At 43.2% G+C, this 27,703-nt stretch overlaps 2 protein-coding genes across 4 annotated transcripts; one reads left to right on the top strand and one right to left on the bottom strand.

The window, feature by feature from the left end:
- The first annotated feature begins 644 nt into the window (after positions 1-644).
- Positions 645-23,561, top strand: CS (citrate synthase). Of its 2 annotated transcripts, none has more exons than XM_027542224.1 (11): positions 645-869; positions 11,509-11,559; positions 12,189-12,296; positions 13,004-13,069; positions 13,386-13,517; positions 14,149-14,337; positions 19,999-20,198; positions 20,890-21,019; positions 21,137-21,238; positions 21,439-21,648; positions 21,953-23,561. In XM_027542224.1, exons 1-11 carry the CDS (start codon positions 828-830, stop codon positions 22,121-22,123), a joined length of 1,401 nt encoding a protein of 466 aa, XP_027398025.1. In that variant the 5' UTR covers positions 645-827; the 3' UTR covers positions 22,124-23,561. The 2 variants fall into 2 exon arrangements, with proteins under 2 accessions (XP_027398025.1, XP_027398024.1); XM_027542223.1 differs by lacking the exon at positions 645-869 and adding an exon at positions 6,079-6,153.
- Positions 1,803-27,703, bottom strand: COQ10A (coenzyme Q10A). Of its 2 annotated transcripts, XM_027542227.1 has the most exons (6): positions 27,370-27,703; positions 26,662-26,808; positions 25,688-25,880; positions 25,356-25,457; positions 10,975-11,145; positions 1,803-2,057 (listed from the first exon to the last, which is right to left on the bottom strand). In XM_027542227.1, exons 1-5 carry the CDS (start codon positions 27,489-27,491, stop codon positions 11,017-11,019), a joined length of 693 nt encoding a protein of 230 aa, XP_027398028.1. In that variant the 5' UTR covers positions 27,492-27,703; the 3' UTR covers positions 1,803-2,057; positions 10,975-11,016. The 2 variants fall into 2 exon arrangements, with proteins under 2 accessions (XP_027398028.1, XP_027398026.1); XM_027542225.1 differs by lacking the exons at positions 1,803-2,057; positions 10,975-11,145 and adding an exon at positions 24,284-25,084.

Here is a 27,703-nt window from a genome sequence, read left to right as displayed (position 1 = left end):
TCACAAAGAATAGGACACGACTAAGCAAATAATACTTCGTAAGACTTGGGTTTCCTAGCACTAATCACAGAACTGACAGCTGGCGAAGACCACCCGATATTCAGGTTCCTGCCTTTGCTTTCCTTCTCCACATTTTGGGATCTGTTGGTATCTGTAATACCACGCCTTCTGCTTACCTCAAATGATTTCCAAGTAGCTAATTCTGGCATCATAGCCTGTGTCCACATGATGTCACCTCTATGGCCATTAAGTCATTAACCAATGACATTGATCAAGAAAGCATGCCAATGGAGTAGGATCAGTTGCCGTGATATTAAGGGGTTGGCTTCGGAGGACCTTTCAAAGGTCAAAGGCCTTGGAGCTTTTTTTTCTAACAGCCACCTTACAGTTAACCCTAAACGTGTTAAGGGCAAGGGGAAAAGCCTAAGAAGGAAGTTAACTGAGTTCTCAGGCACATACTTAACCACCTACACGCTTCTCCCCGCCCATCCACCCTCAATTAGCCCACCTGGAACGGTCCAATCCTCCCCGCCACAACTGCTGTCAATGGCTTAGGACCCGCCCCCCCACGCACACTGGACCAATGGCCGAGCTCGAGGCGTGTCCCCTGAGAGGGGGCGGGAGCGGGTTCCGGGCGGTAGGCGGGGCCTCACCGAGGACCCCGGGCTGGGCGCCGCCGCCGGCTCATCTACTCTTTCCCTCAGCCTCCTCCTTTCAACCTTGTTCCCCTCGTCCCCGCGGCCTCTGGTGCAGCAGCGGCGCTTCCCGTTCCTGCCGCAGCTCTCTTCCCTTCTTCCCTCCCTGACAGATCCCCGAGTTCGCCCGCCATGGCTTTACTCACTGCGGCCGCCCGGCTATTCGGAGCTAAGGTGAGCATCTAGGAAGGACCGCGCGGTTCCAGGGTGGGGCTGAGGCGACTGCAGGCCCTCAAGCCCGGGGTCTCCCTCCCCTACCCAGGCGCACCCCAGCGCGTCTTAAAGGGGCCCTGCGCTTGGCTGGCCGCCTGCTCTGCTTGGAGCTCCCAGGGCTATGTGCCTTCCGGCCCACTGCGGGTGAAGTGAGTACTGCCCGCCCTGGCCTGAGGTCTTGGGCCGGTGGGGAGGCCGTACCGAGCTGTCACCCCGCGTGTCAAGGGTAGAAGAGGCGGGGGTGCTTGGCCTTGGAAAAAGGAGTGAAGAACATAGATGTATTCCACTGGGATTAGGGAAAGAGCCTGTTTGGAAGAAAGGGCTGGCTAAGAGAAGTGGCAAGGGTGAGCAGACGTGCTCACTCTATCCTGGGCCGGAGCTGGAGCCGTGGCTAATTTCAGCTTCGACTGGGTAGAGAGGTCCTTGTCAGTTTCAGAACTGCCGGCTTCCATTTCTCCAGCCCAGTGATTTAAGCCTTTAGTGACCAAGCATAGCAGTTCCTTCTGGAGGAATGCGACTCGGGTCCTCTTTGTCCTTGGGACTTTTGCAGTTACTCTATGTAGGAGGAGCTTGGGTGGGGTGGAGGGCTTGTGTAGAACCTTCTGCATGATTATCGCATGTGATTGAGGAAAACTTGTTCCTATAAACTGCAGGCTGATAAGTGAAGATAACTGGGCGGGAGATAGTAATTCCAAGGTTACGTCCTACTACTTGCTCACTTAAGTTTTACTATTGCTTTTAAATATGTTCTACCCAAGAAAGGTTCCTCTTTTGGGGGGCCCTTTTACTTTTTAAAAATTTATTTGGCTGCAGCACACGGAATCTAGTTCTCTGACCAGGGATGGAATCCAGGCCCTCTGCATTGGGAGCGTGGAGTCTAAGCCACCAGGGAAGTCCCATGGGGGGCCCTTTATTTGACTTTTGTTGTTGTTGGGATCATAAGGAATATTGTTGCTTACACAATGTCTTCAATTTCATATTGCCAAAATTACTTTTGTCTCTGGGTAACTGGGTCCTTTAAACAGAAAGACTGGTGTGCTGAGGGGTCCCAGCCTTCTAATCCAAGCAGGGACAGTCCCACAAGTGACCTTGACTCTTGCAAAGAACTTACACTTTTTTCTTCTGCAGACAAATTAAAGCTGCCAGCACCTAAGGGGAGGAAAGGAAAAGCCTAGAAAGGTTTTGGCTTACAGTGTGTTATCTTGAATGGTTGGCAGATAAAGTAAAGCCTGTAGCATTTACAGGTTTTTCCAGGTACTCAGCAGCAGCAGCAGCAGCAAGGTGGAGGCTGGCCATTTAGGAGATACTTGTCTTACTTGATGGTAGTTCCTTCCACTACCAGGGAACAGGGAAAGGAAACCTCTTGGGAAATGAAGCAAGTTCTGGATAGTGTTTTGGCAGAATAGGAGATACTATAATTAGCTCATTCCAGAGCTGCTAACTCTACAGTTTGAAACTGCCTTTGGAATTTACATTTGAATTTAGTTTTTCTCTTAAACCTCTGGGGAAAGAAACTCAGAAAGTTTTTGAATTGACAAGGCAACCTAATTGTAGTGATCATTATTGTTTTGTTTACTTTCCTGTTGGACCTGAGGATCCTAGAAACCTGTATATTGGAAGCCCTTAGAAGGCTTTCAACCTTTATAACAAAGCTCAACAGACCAAGCAGTGGAAACTTCCTGAGATGTAAGCAGTATAGCCAGAATACCAAGAAGTCTTTCAATCTGACAGCATTGCTAGCACCTGCCTGAACTTTCCAGATTAGCCTACAGCTTAATGGTGCTGTTTTTCCTTCGCTATTAAGGTAGACTTTAGAAGGCAAAAATAGTGCCTACTACTTTGATTCTCAAAGTCAGGTGTAATTCACTTTTCTGAGAAAACTTTTTAACCTTGCTGCTGCTAGTGCTGCTAAGTCGCTTCAGTGTGTCCGACTCTGTGCCATCCCATAGATGGCAGCCCACCAGGCTCCCCCATCCCTGGGATTCTCCAGGTAAGAACACTGGAGTGGGTTGCCATTTCCTTCTCCAACGTATGAAAGTGAAAAGTGAAAGGGAAGTCGCTCAGTCGTGTCTGACTCTATCGACCCCATGGACTGCAGCTTACCAAGCTTCTCCGTCCATGGGATTTTCTAGGCAAAAGTACTGGAGTGGAGTGCCATTGCCTTCTCTGTTTAACCTTGCTAGGAGACACAAATGCTAATCATTGTTCTGTTGTTCCACCCTGCCCACTGTCAGGTAATTTAGCACCTGAGTTGAAGAGACCACCTCATTCAGAGCCTTAAGGTTATTTGACTTCTTGTTTATCTGAACGAATTTCTAGTAAGCAATGGCTTTAGTATTAGCTGTGGGTGCCTTCGCTTTGTGCTGTCTTTTCATAGGTGATCTGAGTTGGGAATTAGAGTAGATCCACCAATTAACTTCTGCATTCTTAATACCAAAGTGACAGACAGCCCTACTTCTTATATCTTTGAGAATTATTCCTCTAAGCTGTTTGATAACTTTAGTTAAGTCAATCCCAAAGTGTTTCTAGATTATTTCTAGACTTTTTCAAGACACTTTACAGCAAGCCCACACCCCTACACATCTCTTCTGTAAATTCAAGCCTGAAAATGGGTTCTACACAATTGAGTCAGTTTTGTCCTTTGAAATATTAGTTAAGCTTAAAGCCCAAAGCGTGTTAAGGGCAAACTCTCGAACTTCTTTGATTCTCTGCTACCCAAAGTGATGGCAACTGCCTGATGGCTTACAAGATGAATCAAAGATGAACAGTGAAGAGTGATGCCTCATCCTGTGCTAGTGGTGGAGTGATTGTATTTGTTCTTCCTGGTGGTCTTTAGATTGATAGCCCTTGAATACATGGGTGTGGGGAGGCATTGAGATAAGCAGGGATTAAGCAGGTGATCAGAAGGGAAGGCTGACACTCCAAGTGGGCAGAAGGCGGGAAACCAGACTTGGTGGAGCTTCCTAAAGCCACAGAGTAATTCCTTCTGCCCTGTTTTTGGTGCCTTATGTAATAGAGTTGAATAGGATTTGAGTGAAATTAAAACCAGTAGAGAGACAACTTTAGCAGCAGATCTTAGGATCTGTTTTTCAGTTCTTTCCTGAAATTGCCTGAATTCCTGTTTCTTTTAGCATGTTATCATTTTAAAAGATCTGTAAGTAAGTTCACAGTGAGCATCATCGCCTGGGGTGGCTTGTTTACCTTGCACGTTTATGAATCCTATATGCAGATTCTGGTTCAGCAGAGGTGGGGTGGATCTGGAAATTTGTATTTTTTTCAAGTGTCTCAGTTGACTGCTTGGTGATCCCCTCCTGTTGGGCCAATAAAGCCACATGCAGTCCTTTTTGCTTGTAACTATATTTAATATATATGTGTGTGTGTGTTGAGCTTTTTTTTTTTAATTAGTGATTTTTTAAATATGTATTTAGTTGATTGCATCGGGTCTTAATTGCACTACACAGAATCTAGCACAGATTCTCTAGCTGTGTCACATGAGCTTAGTTGCTCCTTGACAAATGGGATCTTAGTTCCTCAACCAGGGATTGAACTTGCGTCCTCTGTATTGCAAGGCAAATTCTTAACCACTGGACCACCAAGGTAGTCCCTAACTAGTGATTATTTTTAAATGACTTCAAAAGTAGCTGTAGTCTGTTTTAGACTATTTTCTCTAGATAGGTGTTTAGCAACTATTAAAGAACAGTAAGAATTTCTCTAAAAGAAAAATTAGGACTCAATTCTTTCCTGAGGCTGAATTGGTGTCCTTTGCAGTCTTCTTCATTGAATAATCAGCGAACCTTTAGAGAAGGGTCTGTTAGACAATGGGAGTTGGGCAGAATTATTAAGGGAATTCTTATGAGTATGAAGGGCATCAGAGTACGAAATCTAAAGATTTCTCTGCTCAGGCTATTAAGTGGCCTGACCAAGTAGTGCGGATAGACTTCCAGTATTACCCTTGTGAAACACAGATGTTAAATGGCTTTAGTTCTCTGACCTGGTTCTGGGGAGAGAGGAGTCTTTGTCCTGCGTGTGTTCGTTTTTACTTAATGTAAGTTGTTTCTTCTGCACTGGAAGCCTTCATAGCACAAGCTTTTTCTTGCAGTTATTAGAGAATTGTGTTGTTTCATCAACTAAGCCAGTTCTGCTGGCTTGGCAAGCTCTGATCTTTTGTTACTGGACAAGGGTGCTAATAAAATCAGGAGCATCTCTCACAAGTTTTTTTTTTTTATTAATTTTTAAATTGAGGTGTAGATTATTTACAGTATTTCAGGTGTACAACATGGTGATTCACAATTTTGTAGATTATAATCCACTTATAAATATTATTATGTATTGGCTATGTTCCCTATACTATACAACATATCCTTGTAGCCTATTTATTTTATACACAGTAGTTTGTAGGCTCACAAATTTGATGTTGGAGCTCCTGGATATGTGCCAGGACATGTTCTGAATGTGTTTGATGGAGTATTGAAGGAAATTTGGCTTTTCCCTTGTAGAGTAAGGGTCCTAGATATAGATCAATGATGATAATAGGCTAAGAGGAATAAGAGAGAAGTAACTACATTATTAAGTAAGTGCTTATCCAAATGGGATTCTACTGTTTGCAGAATCTGGGGGAGAAGGGAGTAGTTTTAATTGATTTTTGTTAAGGGACTTGGCCAATACCCTAAAGTATTATAAGCAAATCTTTGGCAGAATTTCCTGCATGTTTTATTTGTCCTTTTCCTCCCTTGGCCTTTTAAGATAGAGGTTCCCTTAATTGTATTTTTCCATCCTAGCATAGCACATTTGACAGCTGCAGCCCATTTCTATCAGTAATAACCAGCTCACTAAAAGTTATTGGCATGGGATGGCAGCATGTGGGATTTGAAAAAGCCTTTTAGTGATGGTAATTCCCACCACCCTGTAGAGAATTCTGGCAGACAGAAGCTGTAAGCCTGGCCCTTGTCTTTGGAAGTAGCTCTTACTGTCTCTCCCCATGAAGCAGCTGACCTACTGAGGCAGATGATTCCGATTCACCTGACAGCCGCCTTTCCTGTAGAATGACTCCACACGTGGCATGTAACCAGAAGCCGAAGCTCAGTTGCCACACCTCCAGAATTGGGGGGAGGAGCTAGGAGTTGAAAGTTCGGGGATGACTCAGAGATTTGTAAGCTGGCCTGTTCTATCTGTGAGTATAGCCTGAATGCACTGTACAAAGCCATTTAGCAGCTTTCACTGGCAGCCAGGAGGTAGAAGAGATGAGGTATGTAGCCTAAGGTATGACAGCCCTCTAACACCTCCTGCTGGTAGATTAGATTATAGTTAGTTAAATTTGTTTCCTCTCCCTGAGACTCTTCTCTTGGTCAGGAAGCCCTTCAGAAAGTTGGGGCTTTATTTCCTGTTCTTCAACTACAGGGAATTATTCACTCACCCCTTCCTCAGACTTGACTGTCTCTTTCCTGGGATCCAGCTCCATAAGAGAGTTGTGACACAAGTTGGTAGGTAATAAGCCAACACATAACTAAGAAACATGTTTACTGATCTCAGCTATGCAGAAGGCTTTGTTCTAGATGCTTTCATGCAAATTATTTCATGTAGTCCACTTGTCTACCCTGAAATTGGCTTTATTACCAATTTTGAGATGTCAAAATTGAAACTAGAAGTTAGGTCTTAGAGCCATGGTAACACAGCAGGATAGTAGCGGGACCTGAATTTAGGACTTGACTCTTAATAACACCACATCCTAGACTCTTGGTGTTCTCCCCTCTGCTTCCTTGCTTAACACTTTAAATCATGGATGTTTCTCAAACTTTACTGTCGATAGGAATCAACCTAGTGAGTTTGTTAAACTACAGATTTGGATTCAGTAGGTCTGAGGTGAAACCCAAGATTCTGCATTTCTGACAAGCTCCAGGTAATGGTAATATTGCTGGCCAGGCAGTCATGTTTTTTAAATAGCAAGGTTTTTATGTACCTTTATATATATGTCCTTGTTGGAACCTTAGGATCAGACTTTGGAGCCAAGTAGCTTGAGTGTTATCCTAGAAGTGGAGAGGGCAAGGGAAACAGTAGTAGTTTTGCTTTAGATGTCTCAGTTATTTAGTAATGGAGCTGGGACTGGAACCCAGATTTCCTTTCCTAATTCCAAGCCATGTGCTCTGTCTTCTACATCATTAGGTAGTTATCCTAACCTGAATTTTTTCCAATATTCTATCCATATTGATTGTTTTTAAAATCCTTTATATTTCTTTAGTTTTTTTCCCCCCCCCTAGGCTGCAGGGTGAGCTAAAATATGACTAAACTTGACATTGAAGAGTGCTGGAAAGTAGCCATACTATTTAATTTTCTATATTTATTAAATAACAAATATACAGCACTTGGTGCTGTGTGCCAGGCATGATTGTAAGTGCTTCATAAATATTGACTTAATTCATCCTCCTAGCAGTGCTTTGAGGTGGGTTCAGTTATTTCCATTTTACAAATATTTTCTCAGGTCCTCTCTCTCTCCTCCTTCTGGGACCTGTGTAATGTGGATGTTTGTGCATTTAATATTGTCTCAGAGGCCTCAGACTGTCCTCATTTCTTTTTTTTTCATTCATGTCTTCAGGCTCACTTATCTGTTTCTTCTGTGTCACTTATTCTGCTATTGATTCCTTCTAGTGTATTTTTTATTTAAGTTATTGTATTGTTTATCTGTTTAACTTTCCTGGTGGCTCAGATGGTAAACGTCTGCCTACAATGTGGGAGACCCGGGTTTGATCCCTGGGTAGGGAAGATCCTCTGGAGAAGGAAATGGCAACCCACTCCAGTATTCTTGCCTGGAAAATCCCATGGACAGAGGAGCCTGGTAGGCTATAGTCCAGGAGTCGCAGAGAGTTGAACACAACTAAACTTAAACTTTATTGTTTATCTGTTTGTTCTTTAGTTTGTTGTTAAACATTTATAGTGTGTTGGTCAGTGCCTCTATTCTTTTTCCAAGATCTTGGATCATCTTTACTATCTTTACTCTGAATTCTTTTTCAGGTAGATTGTTTACATTTTAGAGATAAGGAAATTAAAGCACAGAAAGATTAAATGACTTGGCTAGGCTCACACAACCAGAAGTATAGTAGGAACAGAATATTCTACCTTCACTTTGGAGCTACCTAGCCATGCTGTTCACACACTAGCATTTTTGCAAATTGGAGATCTGGCTAAGAAGTGTTGCAGATGGAGATTAGGGACAGTTGAGATCAGCTCTCCTCAAGTTACATTGAGGTGCCTCATTAAATGGCAAAGACACGCTCTACAAAGGAAATTAAGACTTTGCTGGTGGTGCAAGTATGGTAATACTTTCCATCTGATGCCTTTAAATGATGTTGCATTCTTATAGCCTTGTTAGTTGACCTTCCACTCTTCTCTTTCTGATTTCCTTTTTTTTTTTTAACCTTAAGTGAAGTAAAAGGAGAAGGAAGCTCATTGATTCTAGTAGTTCTCTCTTATAAGGGGAAAAAACTGTTTTTGTTTTATGTTCATACAGGCATATTGCTGGAAGAGAGACCTCCATTCTGAGAGGATTTCATTTTCATCTTAAGATCAGGCTTTCATTCTGTCAGCTTAGCTTGGATACATTTTTTTTCTTATGCCTAAGATTTAACCTTAGACTATTCTTATAATGTCTTCCTCTTGCCAGTGAAGTAGCCAGCCATTATAGAAACTTAAAGATGTTTTAAAAGTGAAAAAATTATCATTATGGAGAGATTTCAACTTCTTTTTTCTCTCAGATGGTATGTTCCCCTACAGCCTCTTTAAAAGCAAACCCACATAACCAACTACCCACAATTAAAGGGTCTGCTGAGTGCTGATGTGGTCTCCAGGAGATAGGGCTTCTATAATAGGGGATCTATGGGACCGTGGAGCATGAAATAGCTTGAACATGGAAAGTGCTGTAGAAGAGTAGTTTGAACCCACTCAAGGTTTTCCCTTGTTCACTTTTGGATGACTAGTAAGATAAAGGAAATAGTTATTTCTTGAGTGCTGGGTGCACTCCCATTCACCCCATGTAGGATGAACAGCCTAAATAGCTATTTGTGCTGTGTACATTCTGCCCAAATGGTCCTCAGTGAGCTAGAGGAGATTCTTTAGAAAGTTAATGAGAGGAGTCGAAATCAGCCCTCATTAACAATCTGAGGCCTTCCCCCTTTGTTTTAAGGCCACATTAGCTTGCCTTGTGTTCTCTGAATTTAGCTTTGGATATTCTTGGCCTGGGAAATCCCATGGATGGAGGAGCCTGGCAGGGGTCACAAAGAGTCAGACACAACTGAGTGACTTCTCTTTCTTTCTTTTGATTCTTCTTAAAATAAAGTTTTCTGAAGGGTCTCTTCCCTTTCCATTTCTTCCTCCTGCCCCAACAGAAAGAGGGGTATGAAATTCTAAAAGCCTCAGGCACTACTCAGTCTCACCTTAAGCATGTGGTGTTTTGGAATTTATACACCACCACTAGTTCAAACGATTTCCAGCACAATCAGACAGCAACACAGTACAGTCGGCCCTTTGTATCCATGGGTTTTGCACCTGTGGGTACAACCAACTGTGGATCAAACACATTTTTTTAATTCCAGAAAGTTTCAAAAAGCAAAACTTGCACTTGCCATGTGCTGACTACTGGCATAGCATTTACTTTGTACTTCCAACTATACAGCATTTACATTGCTTTAGGTATTATAACAGAGAAGGCAGTGGCCCCCACTCCAGTACTCTTGCCTGGAAAATCCCATGGACAGAGGAACCTGGTAGGCTGCAGTCCATGGGGTATCGAAGAGTTGGACACGACTGAGCGACTTCACTTTCACTTTTTACTTTCGTGCATTGGAGAAGGAAGTGGCAACCCACTCCAGTGTTCTTGCCTGGAGAATCCCGGGGACGGGGGAGCCTGGTGGGCTGCCGTTTATGGGGTCGCACAGAGTCGGACACGACTGAAGTGACTTAGCAGTAGCAGGTATTATAAGTAATTTAGAGATACCTTAAAGTATATGGGAAAATATGCATAGGTTATATACAAATACTACACCAGTTTATGTAAGAAACTCGAGCTTCCTCAGATTGTGGTATCTGTTGAGGGTGGGGAGGTCCTGGAACCAATTCCCCCTTGAATACCGAGGGATGACTGTAGTTACTTAAAAAAGTATGTCTGACTTTTTGGCAAAAGGAGAGGTATAGACTTGCATGGTGTGTGTGTGTGTGTGTGTGTGTGTGATCTTTAGTTTGCAAAGTGCTCCCACGTCCATTGTAATTTAATCATCACAAGACAGCCCTGTGGGATCTAGTGGGTATCAGCACCATTTTATAGATGAGGACCCTGGGGCTTATTTTTTACTATCTAATCTTATCTTCAGAATAATCTGAAGAAAAGTCAGCCTCCTTGGCTAAATCCTTAAAACTTGGTAGTACAACTGGTTGTCTTTTTCAAAGGCAGTGTTGAACTTTCTCTTGCAACTCAGCAATCTTCATAGAAAGTTGTGTTTCTTGGGGGGAAAAAACTATCTCTAAATATAGAAAAATATAGCCTAGCTACAAAATACAGAAGCAATCTAAGTGTCCATCAAGAGATGAATGGATAAAGATGTGTGTGTTATATACACAACAGAATACTACTAAGCCATAAAAAAGAATGACATTTTACCATTTTCAGCAACATGTATGGACCTGGAGTGTACCATGTGAAGTGAAGGAAGTCAGAAAGACAGATGCTGTTTATCACTTACATGGAATTTAAAAAGAAAACTAGTGAATATAACAAAGAAAAGTACAGATATGAGAATAAACTAATGGGTGCCAATGGGGAGAGTGAAGTGGGGCAATAACTATAAATGGAATATAACCTTAAAAAATTATGAATCATGTTGTACACCTGAGACTGACAGAATACTGTACAAGAATTATACCTCAATTAAAAAAAAATTTGTTTGGTACAGGTGTGTGAGTGATAAACTCTCAGCTTTTGTTTGCCTGAAATGTCTTTATTTCACCTCCTTTAAGAGTTTTTTCTTTCTCACCTGGGTACACAAGTCTAGTAATTTCTCTCAGTATGTTAAAGCTAACTTACCAGTTTTCTAGTTTCCATTGCTGTCGTTGAGCAGTCTGGTTGTTACTTTGTAGATATCCTGTCTTCTCCATGCTTTTTCCAGGAGCATTTCAGGTAGTGTTGTAAAAGGTTGCTTTCCCCTCTGGACTCTTCTAGAATGGAGAGGTTGAAGTGCTGCCAAAGGACTAGGTGCTGAAGAGAGATTACCAGCCTGGTTAAGGGATTGATCAGTTTCCTCGTTGCTTTTCTCAGGGCTCCTCAGAGCTACGGAAAGCTAGATTTTTGAAGGACTGGGTACTTTAACAACTGCCTCTCTGCCGTTTCCTTCATGCCTAACAAAGCCCAGCCCTTAGAACCCAGGTGATGGGAGAGGCTCTTCGGGGAGTGCTGATGAAGCTGCTGCCTCCAGACTGGAAATTCTTTCCAGGTTGCTCAAGGCCTTATACAGCTTTCATATGTCAAACTGTCCACAGAGGCTAAAATAAAGAGAGAGGTTGAGGCATTATAATCACAGGAAGGAGGATGGTTGTATAAGGTTTTGTGTTTTTTTTGCAGAATGCATCCTGTCTTGTTCTTGCTGCCAGGCATGCCAGTGCTTCTTCCACGGTAAGATTTGGAAAGAGGACTGAGGATCATTGAGGCAGCTGGACACTGGGGTGGGCTACCATCCAGGCTTTTATCATTATCCCAAGTGTCTCCTGGAGGTGACCAAGACTCTTGTTATAGCCATTATTACTACTGCTATTTTAAGATAGCTAAATCACTGTGGACATGATAAGGGCTGTGGGATTTTGGCTGGAAAAAAGTAGTTCTGTAATGTACTTCAACCAAAGTACCATTCTCTTCACCGACTATTCAAAGCATTCTGTCCCATAAAAGGAAATGCTGGAGCTTATGGTATTCATTAGAAAATAGACTGTTCTCAAGTTTATAGTTTAGGGGTAGTTAAGTAATTCACATTATTGTGCAAATATCATCACTATTCATCTCCAAAACTTTTTTTTTTTTTTCATCTCCAAAATTTTTGTCTTCCCAAATTGAAACTGTACCCATTAAACAACTCCCCATTCCCTTCTTCGTCTGCCTAATTCTTTTACCCTCATCTGTACAGAGCAGTTGACCAGGCTTCCCTGACAGAGAAAGCCAAATTCTAAAAAGCAGTCTTAACATATCAACTTGGCAGAAATATAATCAATATTTTGATCATCACTTAGCCTCTCTACTTCTCTTTTTAGAATTTGAAAGACATATTGGCTGATCTGATACCTAAGGAGCAGACCAGAGTGAAGGCCTTCAGGCAGCAACATGGCAAGACGGTGGTGGGCCAGATCACTGTGGACATGGTGAGGGCTGTGGGGTTTTGCCTGGAAAAGGAGCTCGGCACCACGCTGGGGCAGAAGCACCACCCTCCTCACTGACCATTCAGAGCATTCTGCCCCACATAGGGAAATGTTGAAACTAATGGTGTCTGTTAGAAATTAGACTGTTCTCTTCCACAGATTTCATAGTTGAGGCTAACCTAATTCATGTATGGGAAAGGATGAATGAAGTTTCTATTACTTTTCCCAACCCCTCAGCTTTTGGGCCCAAGGTTCTCTGTCTCTGAGTTGATCATCCAGTTAGACCATAGCTCTAGCTGGCCTTATAGAACAGCTTTAGGATGGTTTTTCTTCAGTTCTGAGAATCTCAGCAGCTCAGATGATAATTTCCTAACACTGTTTAGCCATTGGTCTCCATCTTCTTTCCATATAGTCAATCCCATTCTGTTTACTTTGGTTGGTGGGAATGAGGGGAGAAGAGCAGGCAGGAGAAAAAAATAACAAAAGGGAGCACAGGCAGAAACATTAACTAAAGATAGTGATTTCTCAACTTAAAAAATTCATTTCCAGCGTTAGCAGTCTTTCAAAATTACATTCTGTAGAAAGTTAACTCAGAAATCTCCCAAAGTTTTGCAAGTCAGAGACTAAATTTCCTCCCCCAGATCCCATGAAGCTCTAACAAGCTCTTGCCTGAATTACTTGGACAACTTGTTACATCCTCTTTTCTTTAGATGTATGGTGGCATGCGAGGCATGAAGGGATTGGTATATGAAACATCAGTTCTTGATCCTGATGAGGTAAGAGACTTCCTGTCGATTACTAGTAATCACTGACTTTACTTAGTTGTGCACACCATGGATTAAATCACTAAGGGTGAGGAGAACAAAATAGGGCACATACCTATATATTTTGGAAGGTGAAAATAGGTACATATGGAATAGCTGAAAAATAACTTTACCTTTTAAATATATCAACTAGTAAAAGTACAAAGCAAGAGTAAGTTACCTAAAGATTTACACTTTGAAAGTTGTAACTTGTTGACAGGTCTGAAGAAAGTGAGATCAGTCAATTTATGTGATTTTTGAGTTGTAATCCTTACTCCTCTCCCTCAAGGGCATCCGTTTTAGAGGCTACAGCATCCCTGAATGCCAGAAACTGCTGCCAAAGGCTAAAGGGGGCGAAGAACCCTTGCCAGAGGGCTTATTTTGGCTGCTGGTAACTGGACAAATCCCAACAGAGGAACAGGTAAGCAGAAGGACATTAGCCCTTCTCATTCCCCTCCTTTGCCTTTTTCTAATCTCAAGCACTTAATATTATTCTGGTTATGGGTGGTAGTTTATAGAGGGGAAGGAAATCAGAGCAGAGTTCTGTTTTGTAAGTGGACTGGATTGAAATCTCTTGGATTTTATTTACTTGAGGTCAATCTTTTCATTTTCTTTAAATTTTTTATTTTGGTCACACCAGGCAGCTTGCAAGATCTTTGTTACCATTTTGCAAGTTACTCACAGCCAGAGATTCAACCCAGGCTCCCAGCAGTGAAAGCGCCAAGTCCTAACCACTGGACCACCAGGGAATACTCATTGTCTTTTTTTTTTTTCCTCATTTTCTTCCATTTTGGCTGTGCTGTGCTGTGCCATGCGCAGGCTTTCTCTAGTTGTGGCACACAGGCTCTAGAGCACATGAGCTTCTCTATTCTCCAGTTGCAGCACGTGGGTTTTGTTGCCCAGTAACATGTCGGATCATAGTTCCCTTCCATGTCCCCTGCATTGGAAGGCAAATTCTTAACCACTGGACCACCAGGGAAGTCCCCTGTTGTCTTTTTATTTGTCTTCTTTTTCCTTGTCTAGTGTTATAAGCAATGTCTTCCTTTTCACAGGTATCTTGGCTCTCACAGGAGTGGGCAAAGAGGGCAGCTCTGCCTTCCCACGTGGTCACCATGCTGGACAACTTTCCCACTAATCTACACCCCATGTCTCAGCTCAGTGCAGCTGTTACAGCTCTCAACAGTGAAAGTACCTTTGCCCGAGCATATTCAGAGGGTATCAACCGAACCAAGTACTGGGAGGTAGGAAACTTTGCTGTGATGATTGATGTTTGATAGAGATTCAAAGGACCTGAGTGCAAAGAAAGAAAAAGGAATGAAGAATTCTTAGGAAAATTACTACCCTGAGTTACGCCACAGATTCATTTAACAAAATTTTATTGTAGGGTTGCTTTTTATGGGTTATTGAAATTACAAAGATAAATGAAGCATGCTTTGTATCACCAAGGTTATTGACTTTAGTAAGGGTGATATACACGTAAAAAAGGAATTACAGTTCAGTAATCTTGCTATAATAGAGGTATGTACACAGCACTGTTGGAATATTGAAAAAGGTGTGACTTTAATTGCAGGGTCCCTGAGGAAGGTTTCGCAGAGTAGACATACCCTGGCCCCAAAAGATCCTTTCTCCTCTTCTTCAAATGAGAACCTTTTTAAGTTGGAAGAATGGCACCTAAGGCAATTCTGGAGTCTAGGAAGGACCGATTGCAGTCAGCCACTGTTTGGGCTAAGCCACTCCAGATACCTGTCAGGAGTGGAAGGGTAGTTAGTATCCTGGAATGAGGATGCAAAAAGCAAATGAGCTTTATTCTCTGAAAACAGTGTGACTTTCACAGTTTGAACTCTGTAGTGAGAGTATGAGAAGATTGTTGGGCCTTGTCCTAGTACACAGGACACACTTCCTTCTCTCCTCTTTCCAATACATCACAAATACTGGGTAAAGTACAATTTATCTGGCTAGGTCTACAGAAGGACATCTCTTTTTGTTTGTTTGTTTCTTATTTAGAGACAGGTAGTATAGGAATGGAAAAGTCCCTTTTGGCAAAGCAGATGCACTAAATGATTTTTGACCAGAAGGCCCCTAAAGAGTTCACTGTGAGTTCATACTATTCATAGAATAGTATGGCCCACTTGTCTGATGAAATCTCCTTGGGGTTTTGGCAAGTCCCACTCCATTTGATTGGTCAGTGTTTACTCAGTGCCAGCTGTGTGTACAGAATTGAGTGCTATTGAGGGAAAGAAGGAGAGAAAGTTTGCAATTGATACTAGTCTGGTTGGCTTTGAGGAGAAAGGTATAGGAATGATGCAAACTAAACATATCCACAAGCATTTATGAAATCACAAATCAGCAGATTCAGAAGGTTGTATAATCTGAATATATTGCTTTTCATTTTTTTTTTAAATGCTCTTTCAAGTCATTGTTATCTGTGTGGGTCACCATAACAGAAAAAGTTAAATCAAGCCCAACATTTCTTTTAAAACTTGTTTGTTAGAAATTGACCACTCAGGAGTGCCTGTTACTACTTATGATGCTGTTGTGTTGACTATTGTAGAGTTCTTCCTCAGATCAGATCAGATCAGATCAGTCGCTCAGTCGTGTCCGACTCTTTGCGACCCCATGAATCGCAGCATACCAGGCCTCCCTGTCCATCACCAACTCCCAGAGTTCACTCAGACTCATGTCCATCCAGTCAGTGATGCCATCCAGCCATCTCATCCTCTGTCGTCCTCTTGTCCTCTTGCCCCCATTCCCTCCCAGCATCAGGGTCTTTTCCAATGAATCAACTCTTCGCATGAGGTGGCCAAAGTACTGGAGTTTCAGCTTTAGCATCATTCCTTCCAAAGAAATCCCAGGGCTGATCTCCTTCAGAATGGACTGGTTGGATCTCCTTGCAGTCCAAGGGACTCTCAAGAGTCTTCTCCAATACCACAGTTCAAAAGCATCAATTCTTCGGCGCTCAGCCTTCTTCACAGTCCAACTCTCACTCCATACATGACCACAGGAAAAACCATAGCCTTGACTAGATGAACCTTTGTGGGCAAAGTAATGTCTCTGCTTTTGAATATGCTATCTAGGTTGGTCATAACTTTCCTTCCAAGGAGTAAGCGTCTTTTAATTTCATGGCTGCAGTCACCACCTGGAGTGATTTTGGAGCCCAGAAAAATAAAGTCTGACACTGTTTCCCCATCTATTTCCCATGAAGTGGTGGGACCGGATGCCATGATCTTCTTCATACTTTGCAGTAAATACCTACAAGGTATTTCCCAGGTATCCAAACAGGCTGCACTGCTTCACACTGTCCTTTATTGAATCAGGAAGATGAATCTTGTTCTCTGCTTGCTCTTGCCTCCGATTCAGTGTACAGGTATTGGTTGGTTGTTCTGTTACCTCTTGGGAGATGTCATTTGAGGGTGGTTGTCTTGAGGTAAAGATTGTATTTCAAGACTTTACCAACCTTGAGAGTATTTGTAAGCATTACTGATAAATCTGTCAGCCTCAGGATGTGTGTCTAATAAAGTTCATACTGAACAAAAGTTAGCTCCAGTAATTGCTCTAGTGGAACTTGGTGCTATTTTGCTGCCATGTCTTGTATCTCTCTCAAAGGTCACTGAAGCACTATTCTACTATTCTGCTTAAGTAGAATTACATGACAGCATTCAACTGGTTATTTCTGTTTAAAAATTTATGTTAAAGAGTACATGTGATCTAAGTCTCTTCTACAATTATCCGTTCATGCTGTTTTACATATATCTCAATGGATGATCTGCCTACAGCTTTCCTTCCATAGCAGTTTACATGACTTTAGATAACTGTGTAGTCTCTTGAGGTGAAAGAGTTAGGTCTTTTTATAATTGACTTAACTTCACTTGTGACTAGGAGATTACTCTGATGCACAAGCTGTTTAACTGTGAGGTAGCCTTAAGATACTGTTGGATTGGGTAAAATTGGCAAAGTAGCTGACAGATCAAGTTTTTCTAGTAAGGCCTATGAACAGTATGTGTAGGGTTTGAAGCTGTCATTCCAACACCTAACAAACAACTCTTGAAAGCATCAGCTTGAATGCTTATACTCATCTGATTTAATCATCAGAACTACCCCATGAGGTAGACCTTACTGTTTATTCTCATTTTACTGAATGGCAAAGTTGAAGATGAGAGAAATAAAGTAGCACGCCCAGGGTCATGCAGCTAGTAGCTGGTGGAGACCAGGTTGAGACTTGAGTTTGTTTCACTCTAGGGTCTCTTCACCATTAATACTGACTCTTCATTTTCTGTGTCTTCTTAATAATGATTGATAGCTATTAGTAGTACAACACTGTAAATCAACTATACTCCAATAAAAATTTTTTTAAATGATTACTTGCTAAGTACTTGGCCAGAATTTCTCTAGCCCTAGAGATGCTGGATCACAGTGATGATTGTGGCCAGTTTTGTTACCTTTATTCCAGGCAGATGCAGTGGTGGCATATTTTGTCCTTTTTTCTTCTGAGGGTTTAAAGATGAAGAATGAGTTAGTACCAGTAGCTAAGTAGCACCTCAGTCTTATTAGCTTATTAAAGAAGAAATAAGGAGTTCTCTGTCCGTGTGTTTATCTATTGAATCTCTTGACAGTACAGCTTTCCCACTACAAAAAGCAGGGTAAAGATCCCACAGTGTCAGACCTGGTCTGATACTAGCTGCTTCATAAACTTCATCCTCAGTGGTAGAGGTTGAAACAATCTTTTTGTAGTTTCTTTATGAATCGGTCATTCATACTTCACAAACAATTGTGAAAATTAGTACATAGTCCACAGATGCCAGTTGGCCTAGCCCAGGATCTTGTTGTTCTTGGCATTCTGCTAATCGATCCAGGTCCCTTAGATCTGCATATCCTTTAGGCATACTTCTGGAAAACATCTACTTCCTTGGGGGATGTAAATCTGCAAGGAGGTGTGTTTAATAGTATGATTATCATGTAAGTAATCTCCTGAGAACTTGTGTTAGCTAAGTACTTCTTGCTTCAAGTAGCTTTTTAATTTTGGCAGTGTTCTCATTGACTCTTGGTGGCACTGACAAAATTCAATGCTGAGTACTTGAGTAATAGATGACTTCACATAGATTATCTCATTTAAGATACTTATTATAGATTTTGTTCTTTGTTCCAGCAGAACTACTAAAACCTCATGACTTCTTACAGGAACATCTAGCCAGTTAACTTGATAGGACAGCACTATATAATATCAGCAAGTATTTTCTCCATGGTTCCTATGTACTGTGACTGAAAGTAGAAATTTCTTTGTTTTTTCTTTGGCTGCACCTCATGGCTTGCAGGAACTGAAGCCAACCAGGAACTGAACCCAGGCCTTGGCAGTGAAAACACCGAGTCCTAACCACTGGACCACCAAGGAATTCCCAAATTTTTTTGTTACTAACAGAAAAAATAGGAATTCCCTAGCAATCCAGTGGTTAGGACTCTGCTTCCACTGCAGAGGACGCAGGTTCAGTCCTTGGTCAGTCAGCTAAGATCCCATAAGCTGTGCAGCATGGCCAAAAAAAACCACAAACTACTAAGTTCCTCCCTAGAGGAACTTAAAATCCCTATGAGAAGATAAAATTGAGACATAAAAGTTGAGCAAACCATTAACATCACAAAAAGACAACCAGATGTTATATGTTTCTCTTAATCAATGAACATAGCACTATTTATCAAAAAGTCTTGCTAAAAAAAAAATTGAACCTGAATCTGCTCAAGCCTCCATCTCTTATCAATTTGTCAGAAATAAAATGGACAGAAGGACATGTTAAATGACATCACAGGTATATAACCAGCAAAATCTAAACTAAGGGAAATTCTCCAGAACAAATGAGGCTGATTTTCCACAAGTAAATTGCAAAGTAAAAAAAGGACAGCATAAGAGGGAACTTAAATTGATTAAAAACTATTTCAGAGACATCAGACAATTGTAATGTGGGCTATTTTTCAGTAAAACAAACAAATGAGGGGGAGCTTTAATCAATGAATGAGGTGTGGAGGGGATTTCAATACTGATTAGTTAATGATATTGAAGATTTGTTAAATTTTTTTCAGTGGGATAATGGTTTTGTGATTTTGATTATGAAGGATCTTTATCTTTTAGAGATACATGCCTAAATATTTACATGTTATATATGATATCTGGGATTCACTCAATAATTTGGGAGATGAGAGGGGAAAGTAAGGGTATAGATGAAACAAGCATGGCCATGAGTTAATAATTTAAGCTAGATGATGCTTATTAGCTGAGTGGGTAACTTTGTGCCCCAATTTTTACAAATGAGGGATATGTTATCTTACAGGACTATTGTAAGAAAAGAAAAAACTGAAAATAATCGATATTATAATTACTAGTAAATGCTTTAAAAATGGAAGCCTTTGTTAATAACTAATGATTGAATGTCACTGTTTGACCCTTAGCATATATAGTAAATTTTCTTTGAAAGATGGAACATAGAATTATTAAATAACCTAAAGTCTTAGCATATTGTTTGAGTGCAAAGTCATATAGTGGAAAAGATCATGTTTAAATGTGTAAGGGTTGGAAATCTGACTTTGGCATTGACTGAATGCTCTGAGGTTTGGTTCCCTTTTCTGTAAAGTGAAGGTCATTATATATTTTGTAGAGTGGAGAAAAATTGGGAATAATATTTTAATATACATGGGATACCATGTGTAACTCCCTTGATGCAGTACCTGGGTCATAACAGTTACTCAGTTACATGGTCATTGTTGTTATTTACTCCATATATAACCACCCAGCATATAATCCAAATATCCATATCAATCCAAAAAGCCCAGTCCATGGAGAAGAGACACGATCCCTGCCTAACTCTTCTTTGCTGATGATTCCTCTTCTTTTTTCTCCATTTTCCTTTTCTCCCCATCAGTTGATTTATGAAGACTCTATGGATCTGATCGCAAAGCTTCCTTGTGTTGCAGCAAAGATCTACCGGAACCTGTACCGAGAGGGCAGCAGTATTGGGGCCATTGACCCTAAGCTGGACTGGTCCCACAATTTCACCAACATGTTAGGCTATACTGACGCTCAGTTCACAGAGCTCATGCGCTTGTACCTCACCATCCACAGGTGAGGGAGACCCAGCCACCAGGTTGCTGGATTGGTGGTGAATATTAAGAGAAACTCCTTGGGACTTCCCTGTTAGTCCAGTGGTTAAGACTCCGCACGTCCACTGCAGAGGGTGTGGGTTCAATCCCTGGTCAGGGAATTGAGATCCTGCATGCTACACAGTGCACCAAGAGAAAAAAAAGAAAAAGCTCCTTAACATTCTCGTCTTTTGGGAACAGGTGGTAGGCAGCAAGGAGATGGAAGCACAGAGTATGGAATGATACAAAGCATGAAAGGGGTCTGGTAAAGGCACAAGAGGTCTAGTGAAATTACTATAACCACACAGAGTAAGCTAGTGCTTCTAGCTAGGAAAAGGAACTAGCTGTTCGCGTTAGGTGAGCCCTTTGGCTTTCCAGGAGCTCCCTCTTCTGGCCATTGCTATTAAAGCTTGAGTGAAAGTCAGGGAGCATGGCACACAGGCTGGGCATCATCAACCAGTAACCTTTCCAGTTCTGTGGATTAGTGAACAAAGGCTGATGATACATTGGCACATCTCTTACAAGAGCTTATGTATAAATGACTGGCTCTAGGCTGGTGTGAACCCATAGCTAGGCAAGTATGTGACAGTAAGAGAACAGCAAGGTCCCTGTTAGCATAGTCTCCTCCTTTTTTCCCCTTTCTCTGGGCCTTTATTCTCCTTTCTTCCCCACAGTGACCATGAAGGTGGCAACGTAAGTGCCCACACCAGCCACTTGGTGGGCAGTGCCCTTTCAGACCCCTATTTGTCCTTTGCAGCAGCCATGAATGGGCTGGCAGGGCCCCTGCATGGACTGGCAAATCAGGTAAGACTCTTCTTCTCCTGCTCCATGTTTTTCTCACTGGCATGCTTTTGTTTCTGATCCTGGCATTCTCTCCTGGCATATACATTGACACTCTTATTCTCTAAACCTTCCCCATAGGAAGTGCTTGTTTGGCTGACACAACTTCAGAAGGAAGTTGGCAAAGATGTGTCAGATGAGAAGTTACGAGACTACATCTGGAACACACTCAACTCAGGACGGGTGAGCAGAGATACTTAGCAACTAAGAAAGAAGCCAAGACTAAAGTTCAATAAATTGAAAGAATGAAGGAGAAAACAATGAGATAACTTCCTAAATTAGAGGAGATTTCTTTTCCATTTGTCTGCCCTGAAGAATTTAGAAAAGACAAAAATTTCTGCCTGAGAATACAACTGGTTTTCCCCCAACCCCATCCTTTGCAGGTTGTCCCGGGCTATGGCCATGCAGTACTAAGGAAGACTGATCCACGATATACCTGTCAACGAGAGTTTGCTCTGAAACACCTGCCTCAGGACCCCATGTTTAAGCTGGTTGCTCAGCTGTACAAGATTGTGCCCAATATCCTCCTAGAGCAGGGCAAGGCAAAGAATCCGTGGCCCAATGTAGATGCTCACAGCGGGGTGCTGCTCCAGGTGAGTCCTGCTTTCCTCTAATTTATACCATACCCTACTGTTCTCTGCCATGCACAAAATCAACTCCCTAGTCAGAGCCAGGGCTCTCACCTCCTTCCTTAACCCTGTTGATAAAGTTGCCTGTGGTGTAGAACATGTGGGCTGGAGGGAAGGGATGATGATTTCCTTTCAGAATGCAGTTGCTATACTTTTCCCAGTCATTTCTATTTAAGGCTAATTGGGTTAAGGCTTTTAATCACCCTGGACTTGTACATGCAACTACCTGTGGGCCTTTAACACAACTTTTTTCTCTTTTACCTTACAGTACTACGGCATGACGGAGATGAATTACTACACAGTCCTGTTTGGGGTATCACGGGCACTAGGTGTATTAGCACAGCTCATTTGGAGCCGAGCCCTAGGCTTCCCTCTAGAAAGACCCAAGTCCATGAGCACAGATGGTCTGATGAAGTTTGTGGACTCTAAGTCAGGGTGAAACTGAAGATGGGGAGGAAACTATCCACCAGAGAGTGAGGGATCTTTAAAAAAAAAAAGTATACCTTTGTTTCGGGGCTTTTAAAGACTTAAGATTAAATTGTATTGAGGTACTGATGATAAGTCTGAGGTTAAAATATAAATTAAGATTTTTAAAAGAAGAAAAGTAACCCGTTCTTCCCTGACCAGCTCCTTTCCCCTGCCTGGTGTGAGTTGCCCACCAACTGTAGGATGACCAGGACTAATGCATGTAGTGTGGGTTAGGTTTCACCTCACCCCCATCTTCAGAGTGGGAATCTGGCTCTTCTTTCCCTAGGTCATTGCAGAGAATTTGCTGGTTGCAGAGAATTTGCCATCACTTCAGAACTTTTGGTTCTACTCTGTCCACCCTTTAATAGGCCAGCAAACCAGGACTCTACCCCTTCTGTTTCCATAGGAATCATGTTGGATTGTCAGCTGTACTAAGCCCCATTAACTTCTCCCATGCACACAGACACTTCCTAGCAAGATCTATTGGGTGATGCTGTGGCCTTTTTTTTTTTTTTTTTTTTTGGTTAAGCTACCAGATGATCATAAAGGCCATGGTATTTGTTGTTGACTGGCAACCAATATTTGGTTTTTATTTTTCTTTTTTAAAATTATCCTATTAAAATTAAGATCTAGGAGTGTTCTATTCCCCATTACTTGAATACTCACCTCTTTCCAGATTTTCTATACCTGCTGCACCTCAAGCCAAGGTTGCTGTGGACCTTCCTGTCTTGGTCCTTCCTAGAGACCTCTTTTCAGCAGGTATATACAGCACTGTCTACTATGTGGTCTTTCCTAGTTATTTGGCTTTATCAGTGCTTAATGTGAACTAAGTTTTTACTTCCTTGGAACACAAACCACTACCCTCTGACCTTTTTTTTTTCCCCTTTAATATGCTATGGGCTATAGAACAGGGACTTAGGAAAGACCAGCATGATATCTTCATGGCCTGATCCCAGGAGTACTAGTACCTCTTTCTGAACAGGGAAATGATTTTTAAGATTGGACATGGTCTCCTTTGACTATCAGGTGCTGGGGCTGAGGACATTAAAAATAGTAAACCTCCCTCCTCATCCCCTGCCACAAGCCAATATCCCTTTATTTATCAAGGTTCTTATCCTGTCCCTTCCCCAAGAGCTCACAGTACACTGTTTGTTTTAGAATCCCCATATGCACAGGTTTCAAGTGACTCAGAAGGTTCTACTGCCTTTTTAAGAAAGGATTAAAAATACACTCCTGCTGTGCCCCCCTTCCTCCCTTGCAACTCCTGCCTGTGTTTGTGTGGATCCCTAATCCCCAGAACCATGCTGTTGAGATGGATAATACTGTCTGTAAACCCTTGGGTAACTGTCATGATGCAGACTTCAGGTTGTTCTGTATAAAATGCAAAATAAATGTTTTTATTAACAATGTTTGAGCCTATTAAATGAGGCCTGGAAGAGTCTCCATTCTGAGGTAAGCAGTCTGGCTAGCAAGATCCTACACTTAGTAGGTTATACGTTATCCTGTGCATCTCTTTTTAGGCATGTTTGGCACTCACTTACCCTAATCAGAAGACAGGTTCCCTGTGAGATTTCCAAAGAAGATTGCTGCTGTCTTAATGGTTAGAAGTCCTTGACCTTTAGCCTCCATCCTTCCTAAATCTGTTGTAAAGTAGAACACTCAAGGACTAGAGACCTCACAACTGCTTAGGTGACTAATCCAAGGAAGCTGGTCCAGCCCAGTGGGTGAAAGGAAACTATACCAAGGGCAGTTAGGGTAGGACAGCTGACTCCAGATCTGACCCTCCAGAGGGCTCTGGAGCTTTGTGGAATGCCGATCCTTCTTTGCTGCCTCCCTTACAGATCCCCCAGAATAAGAGGTGGTCTGGAGGGCATCAGTTATATGGGAGGTCTGAGACCAGATTACTCTGTCCTGAGACTCCTGCTGCAACTGACCTTCTGAAAAAGTCTATAAATAGGCAAGGGAGTGGGTACTAGGTCCTGGCTTGTAGAATGTGCTACTATAGTTAGCAGGGACGCTATGTCCAAGAGCCCTTCTTGCACCTTTGCTCCCCTAGGAAAGGAAGCCATAACTTTCTTCTGCTCTGCTATATCTACATTATTCCCCCAAGAAGCAATATGAAAAAGCCAGATTCACACTGTCACAATTAATTTATTGAAATTTTATAAAAACTCAGGCCAAGTAGAAGACAGCCCAGGAGTACAACTGTTCAGTGCTCTTTTGCTCCTTGCCCCTGTGGCACTGATGGCTGAGAAAGTCCCTTGCTCTCCACTAGCCAGGCAGCATGGAAGTAAGGTCATAGGGATTTCAAGCTGGGGCCAGATCTCAGGCATCTCCTGAGGCATTTCAGGTAGGCAAGGTTATTGACCACCCAGTAGCTCTGTGTCAGAACAAAGAGTTCAATTTCTTCAGTCCTAAGAAAAGCTTTCTTCCCCTGGTCAGACACTAAGGCACCTTGACAAGAGCTCAGAGATGACCGCACAGCCCCGACTATAATTCAGTGTGAGAAGGTGGCAGGCTTCAGGCATATGGTGCTCTCAGGATAACCCTGACCCTTTCCTGAGCATATCTCCTTTCCATGCCTCCTTGCCTTTTCTTTCCCCCAGCATTTCTAGCCAGCTCAGAGCCCAATTTTGGGGGATTTCAGAGGGAGAACAGTAATACGAACATGGACTCTTCTCTCAGATTGGAACAGGAGCCAAATAAATAAGAAAATTGGGTGAGGAGTGGGGGGAGAAGCGAGGCTAGGGAATAATCCTTTGCCTCAAGCCTGGTGCACCTCATGAAACATCAGTTCACGGGGGACGGCTGTTTCTGGACCAAACTTGGTTGCTGCCCGGCGCTCGAAGGCAGCGACATTCTTTTTGACAACCTCATCAAAAAAGATGGTGGCCAGCTGGGAGTGCAGCAGAGAGCGAAATTCAAAGGAAATCTGGGAATGGGTAAGAGACAGTCAGAAACTCTTCAAAACCATGTTGGATAGTCCCTGACCAAATGCAAGGGTACTTACTATTCAGTGCCTTTTCCTCCCCCCAACTCCTATTCCTTAGATCTCCTCAAAAGCCCTAGGACTGAGTACAAAGTACAAGTGTGATACAAGCTGACCCCTGTGGAGAGTGTAATTGACTTGGGAAGTAACTGTCATAGTACCTCGGCTCAGCCCCTACAACCCAGTTGTAGCCCTATGTAGCCTCCTGACTCACCGAAAAGTCCACAGTGCAAGTTCGAGGATAGGCAGGAATTCCAGGGCTGAATCGCCAAATGGTCTCTAAGTGGTTGAAGAGCTTGCCATCAGTGCAAACAGCCTAGAACAAGACAGGTAGTTAAAGAATATTACAGTGGAATGAGACCTACATCAGATGTAGGAAGCTGTACGAAGGAATTGAAAGCCATTTTCCTTTCCTTCAAATATTGGAAATATCTGACACATGGAGATAGAAAAATCATAAGGAAAGCCAAAATAGCCCTTAAATGTAAAAATGCCACAGAACACAGAAAAAAAGATCCTGATCAATCACTCCCAACCAGGCCTCACCTTGACCATATGAGGTTTGACCATGGAAACAGCAGAAGTGTAACGTTCCACAACAGGTGGAAAGCCAACCTCCAACTGGGCCTTCAAGTGACCTTTGCGGCTGGATACCACCAAAGACTTCTTACACCAGGGCACAAACTCACGATACTCCTGGACATTGGCTACCACCTCGTACATCTCCTGCATTGAGTACCTAGGGGAAGGAGTCACAGAGGCCAAGAAGATGCCAGTTGGCTCAGGTTCCTCCTTGCCGTAGGCACCCTCCCCTCATACCTTTGCCCACCAATCATGTACCTTCAGGAACTAGAGATCCCAAATAAGCCCCCATGAATGATTTTGCAAAAGCAAATGTCCAGATTTCCATGATGTTAATGCATCTCAAGTCTTGCCATTTAGAGAGTGTTTTTGCATTTACTATCTATTTTGATCCTTAAAAGGGTCATGTCTGGAGAACTGGGATGACTGGTGATTCACACAGGGACGCAGATCCTAGCTCTGTAACTTTTTGACAAAGCGGCCCTAGGAAAATTATTGTCTCCATTTATCTTCTCTGCAAATCATAATAGTAGTAACTGATTCATAAGTTTGTTTAGAGGATCAAATGGGAAAATCTGTGATAAAACACCTAAACAGCCTAACTGCTAGCAGTAGTTAAGTGTTCAATAAGTGTTAACTCATATTTGCTCAGAATACCTAAAGTCAGGTCAGTAAAGAAATAATACCCTATTGTCTTATGTTATTGTCCAACTCTAGTCACGTTTCACAATGTACCTGCACAGCAACCAAGAAGAGGGGGACTGAGGTTGGGAGGCTGCCAAAGGAGGGTAAAGGATCAGTAATACCACTGGGGACAGTGGGATGGCCAGGGATGAATCTTGCCCACTATGGCTACTCTTACATTCTACCCTGGACATGGTGTTTTGTTTGTCGGGAAAAGGAATGTGGAGGGATACCGGACAGGAGAGCATGCTCACCCCATGATCCGACGCTCAGAGTAAGCCTTTCGCTTGTTGGTGAAGGGGGCAGCAAAGCCCATGAAGGAACGGCTGGGAGGTAAGCCAGACTCAGTCGCCAAGACCTGGGGAGCCCGGGGCAAGAAGAAGCTGCAGGAGATCGGAAATCTAAGGCCAAAAGGAAAGGAGAGACAGTGTCAAGATTCTTTCCTTGTGGTCCTCAATCATTCTCAGGTGCAGAAGAAGAGGGGCGCATCCCAGAAGGAAGGTCGTCCAAACCAGCTTTTCCCCTAGCACCTGCTGCAGCCCGCCAGGCTCCCCGGCCAGGCAGTCACGAGTGCGAAAGGTCGAGGGCGGCTGAGGACAGTGCCGAGGGAGGAGATGGGAAAAAGAGGGGTGCGTGCGAAGCTCCAGTTGCCTTTGACTGGAGGCTACGCTACTGCTGAAAGCAAGGACTCTCGGGATGCCTCACAGCCCCCGGGGCCTCGCAAGCCGGCGGATGCCAAGGCACCCGCGACCGGCAAGATGTGGTTGGGCACTCACCTCGGGGACTGCCTCGCCAATAATTTGCAAAAGCATTTCCCCAAAGCAACACATTATACCCCAGGGTATGACCACCGCCGCCCTCCCACCGCGCTTGCAGCCAGAGTTGCAACTCTCCACCGCGGAACTTCGGGGTCCTGGGTGACCCCCTCAGCTCCAGCGCGGACGCCCGCACCTCCCTCTCACCTCATTGGTCCCAGCGGTCGCGGAGGGCCCGGGGGCGGAGCCGGGCGCAAGGAGAGGCCGCAGCAGCCCCGGGCCGCGGCGCGCGTCCCGGCAGGGAGTCGCCGCGCGCCCGCTGAGGCCATGCGCGCGACCCTCCCTTGCCCTCTCTGCTCTGATAGCGGCCGCGCCCTCCTCACTCCAGAGGGAGAGCGGAGGGTTAGCAGTCGGGCGGATTCAGGGCCGGCGAGGGCAGGGGCGGCGCGGGGCGATGGCTGTTCTCGCCCAGCTCCCGCCCGGGCGGCTGGATAGCTTAGAACTGAAGCCGCTCCCGCAGCTCCCAGTACCCTCACGTCAC

Source organism: Bos indicus x Bos taurus, chromosome 5 (assembly GCF_003369695.1).
Source record: "Bos indicus x Bos taurus breed Angus x Brahman F1 hybrid chromosome 5, Bos_hybrid_MaternalHap_v2.0, whole genome shotgun sequence".
Taxonomy (NCBI): Eukaryota; Metazoa; Chordata; class Mammalia; order Artiodactyla; family Bovidae; genus Bos; species Bos indicus x Bos taurus.
The sequence above is the reverse complement of the archived record's forward strand: the minus strand, read 5'-3'. Positions and strand labels throughout refer to the sequence as shown.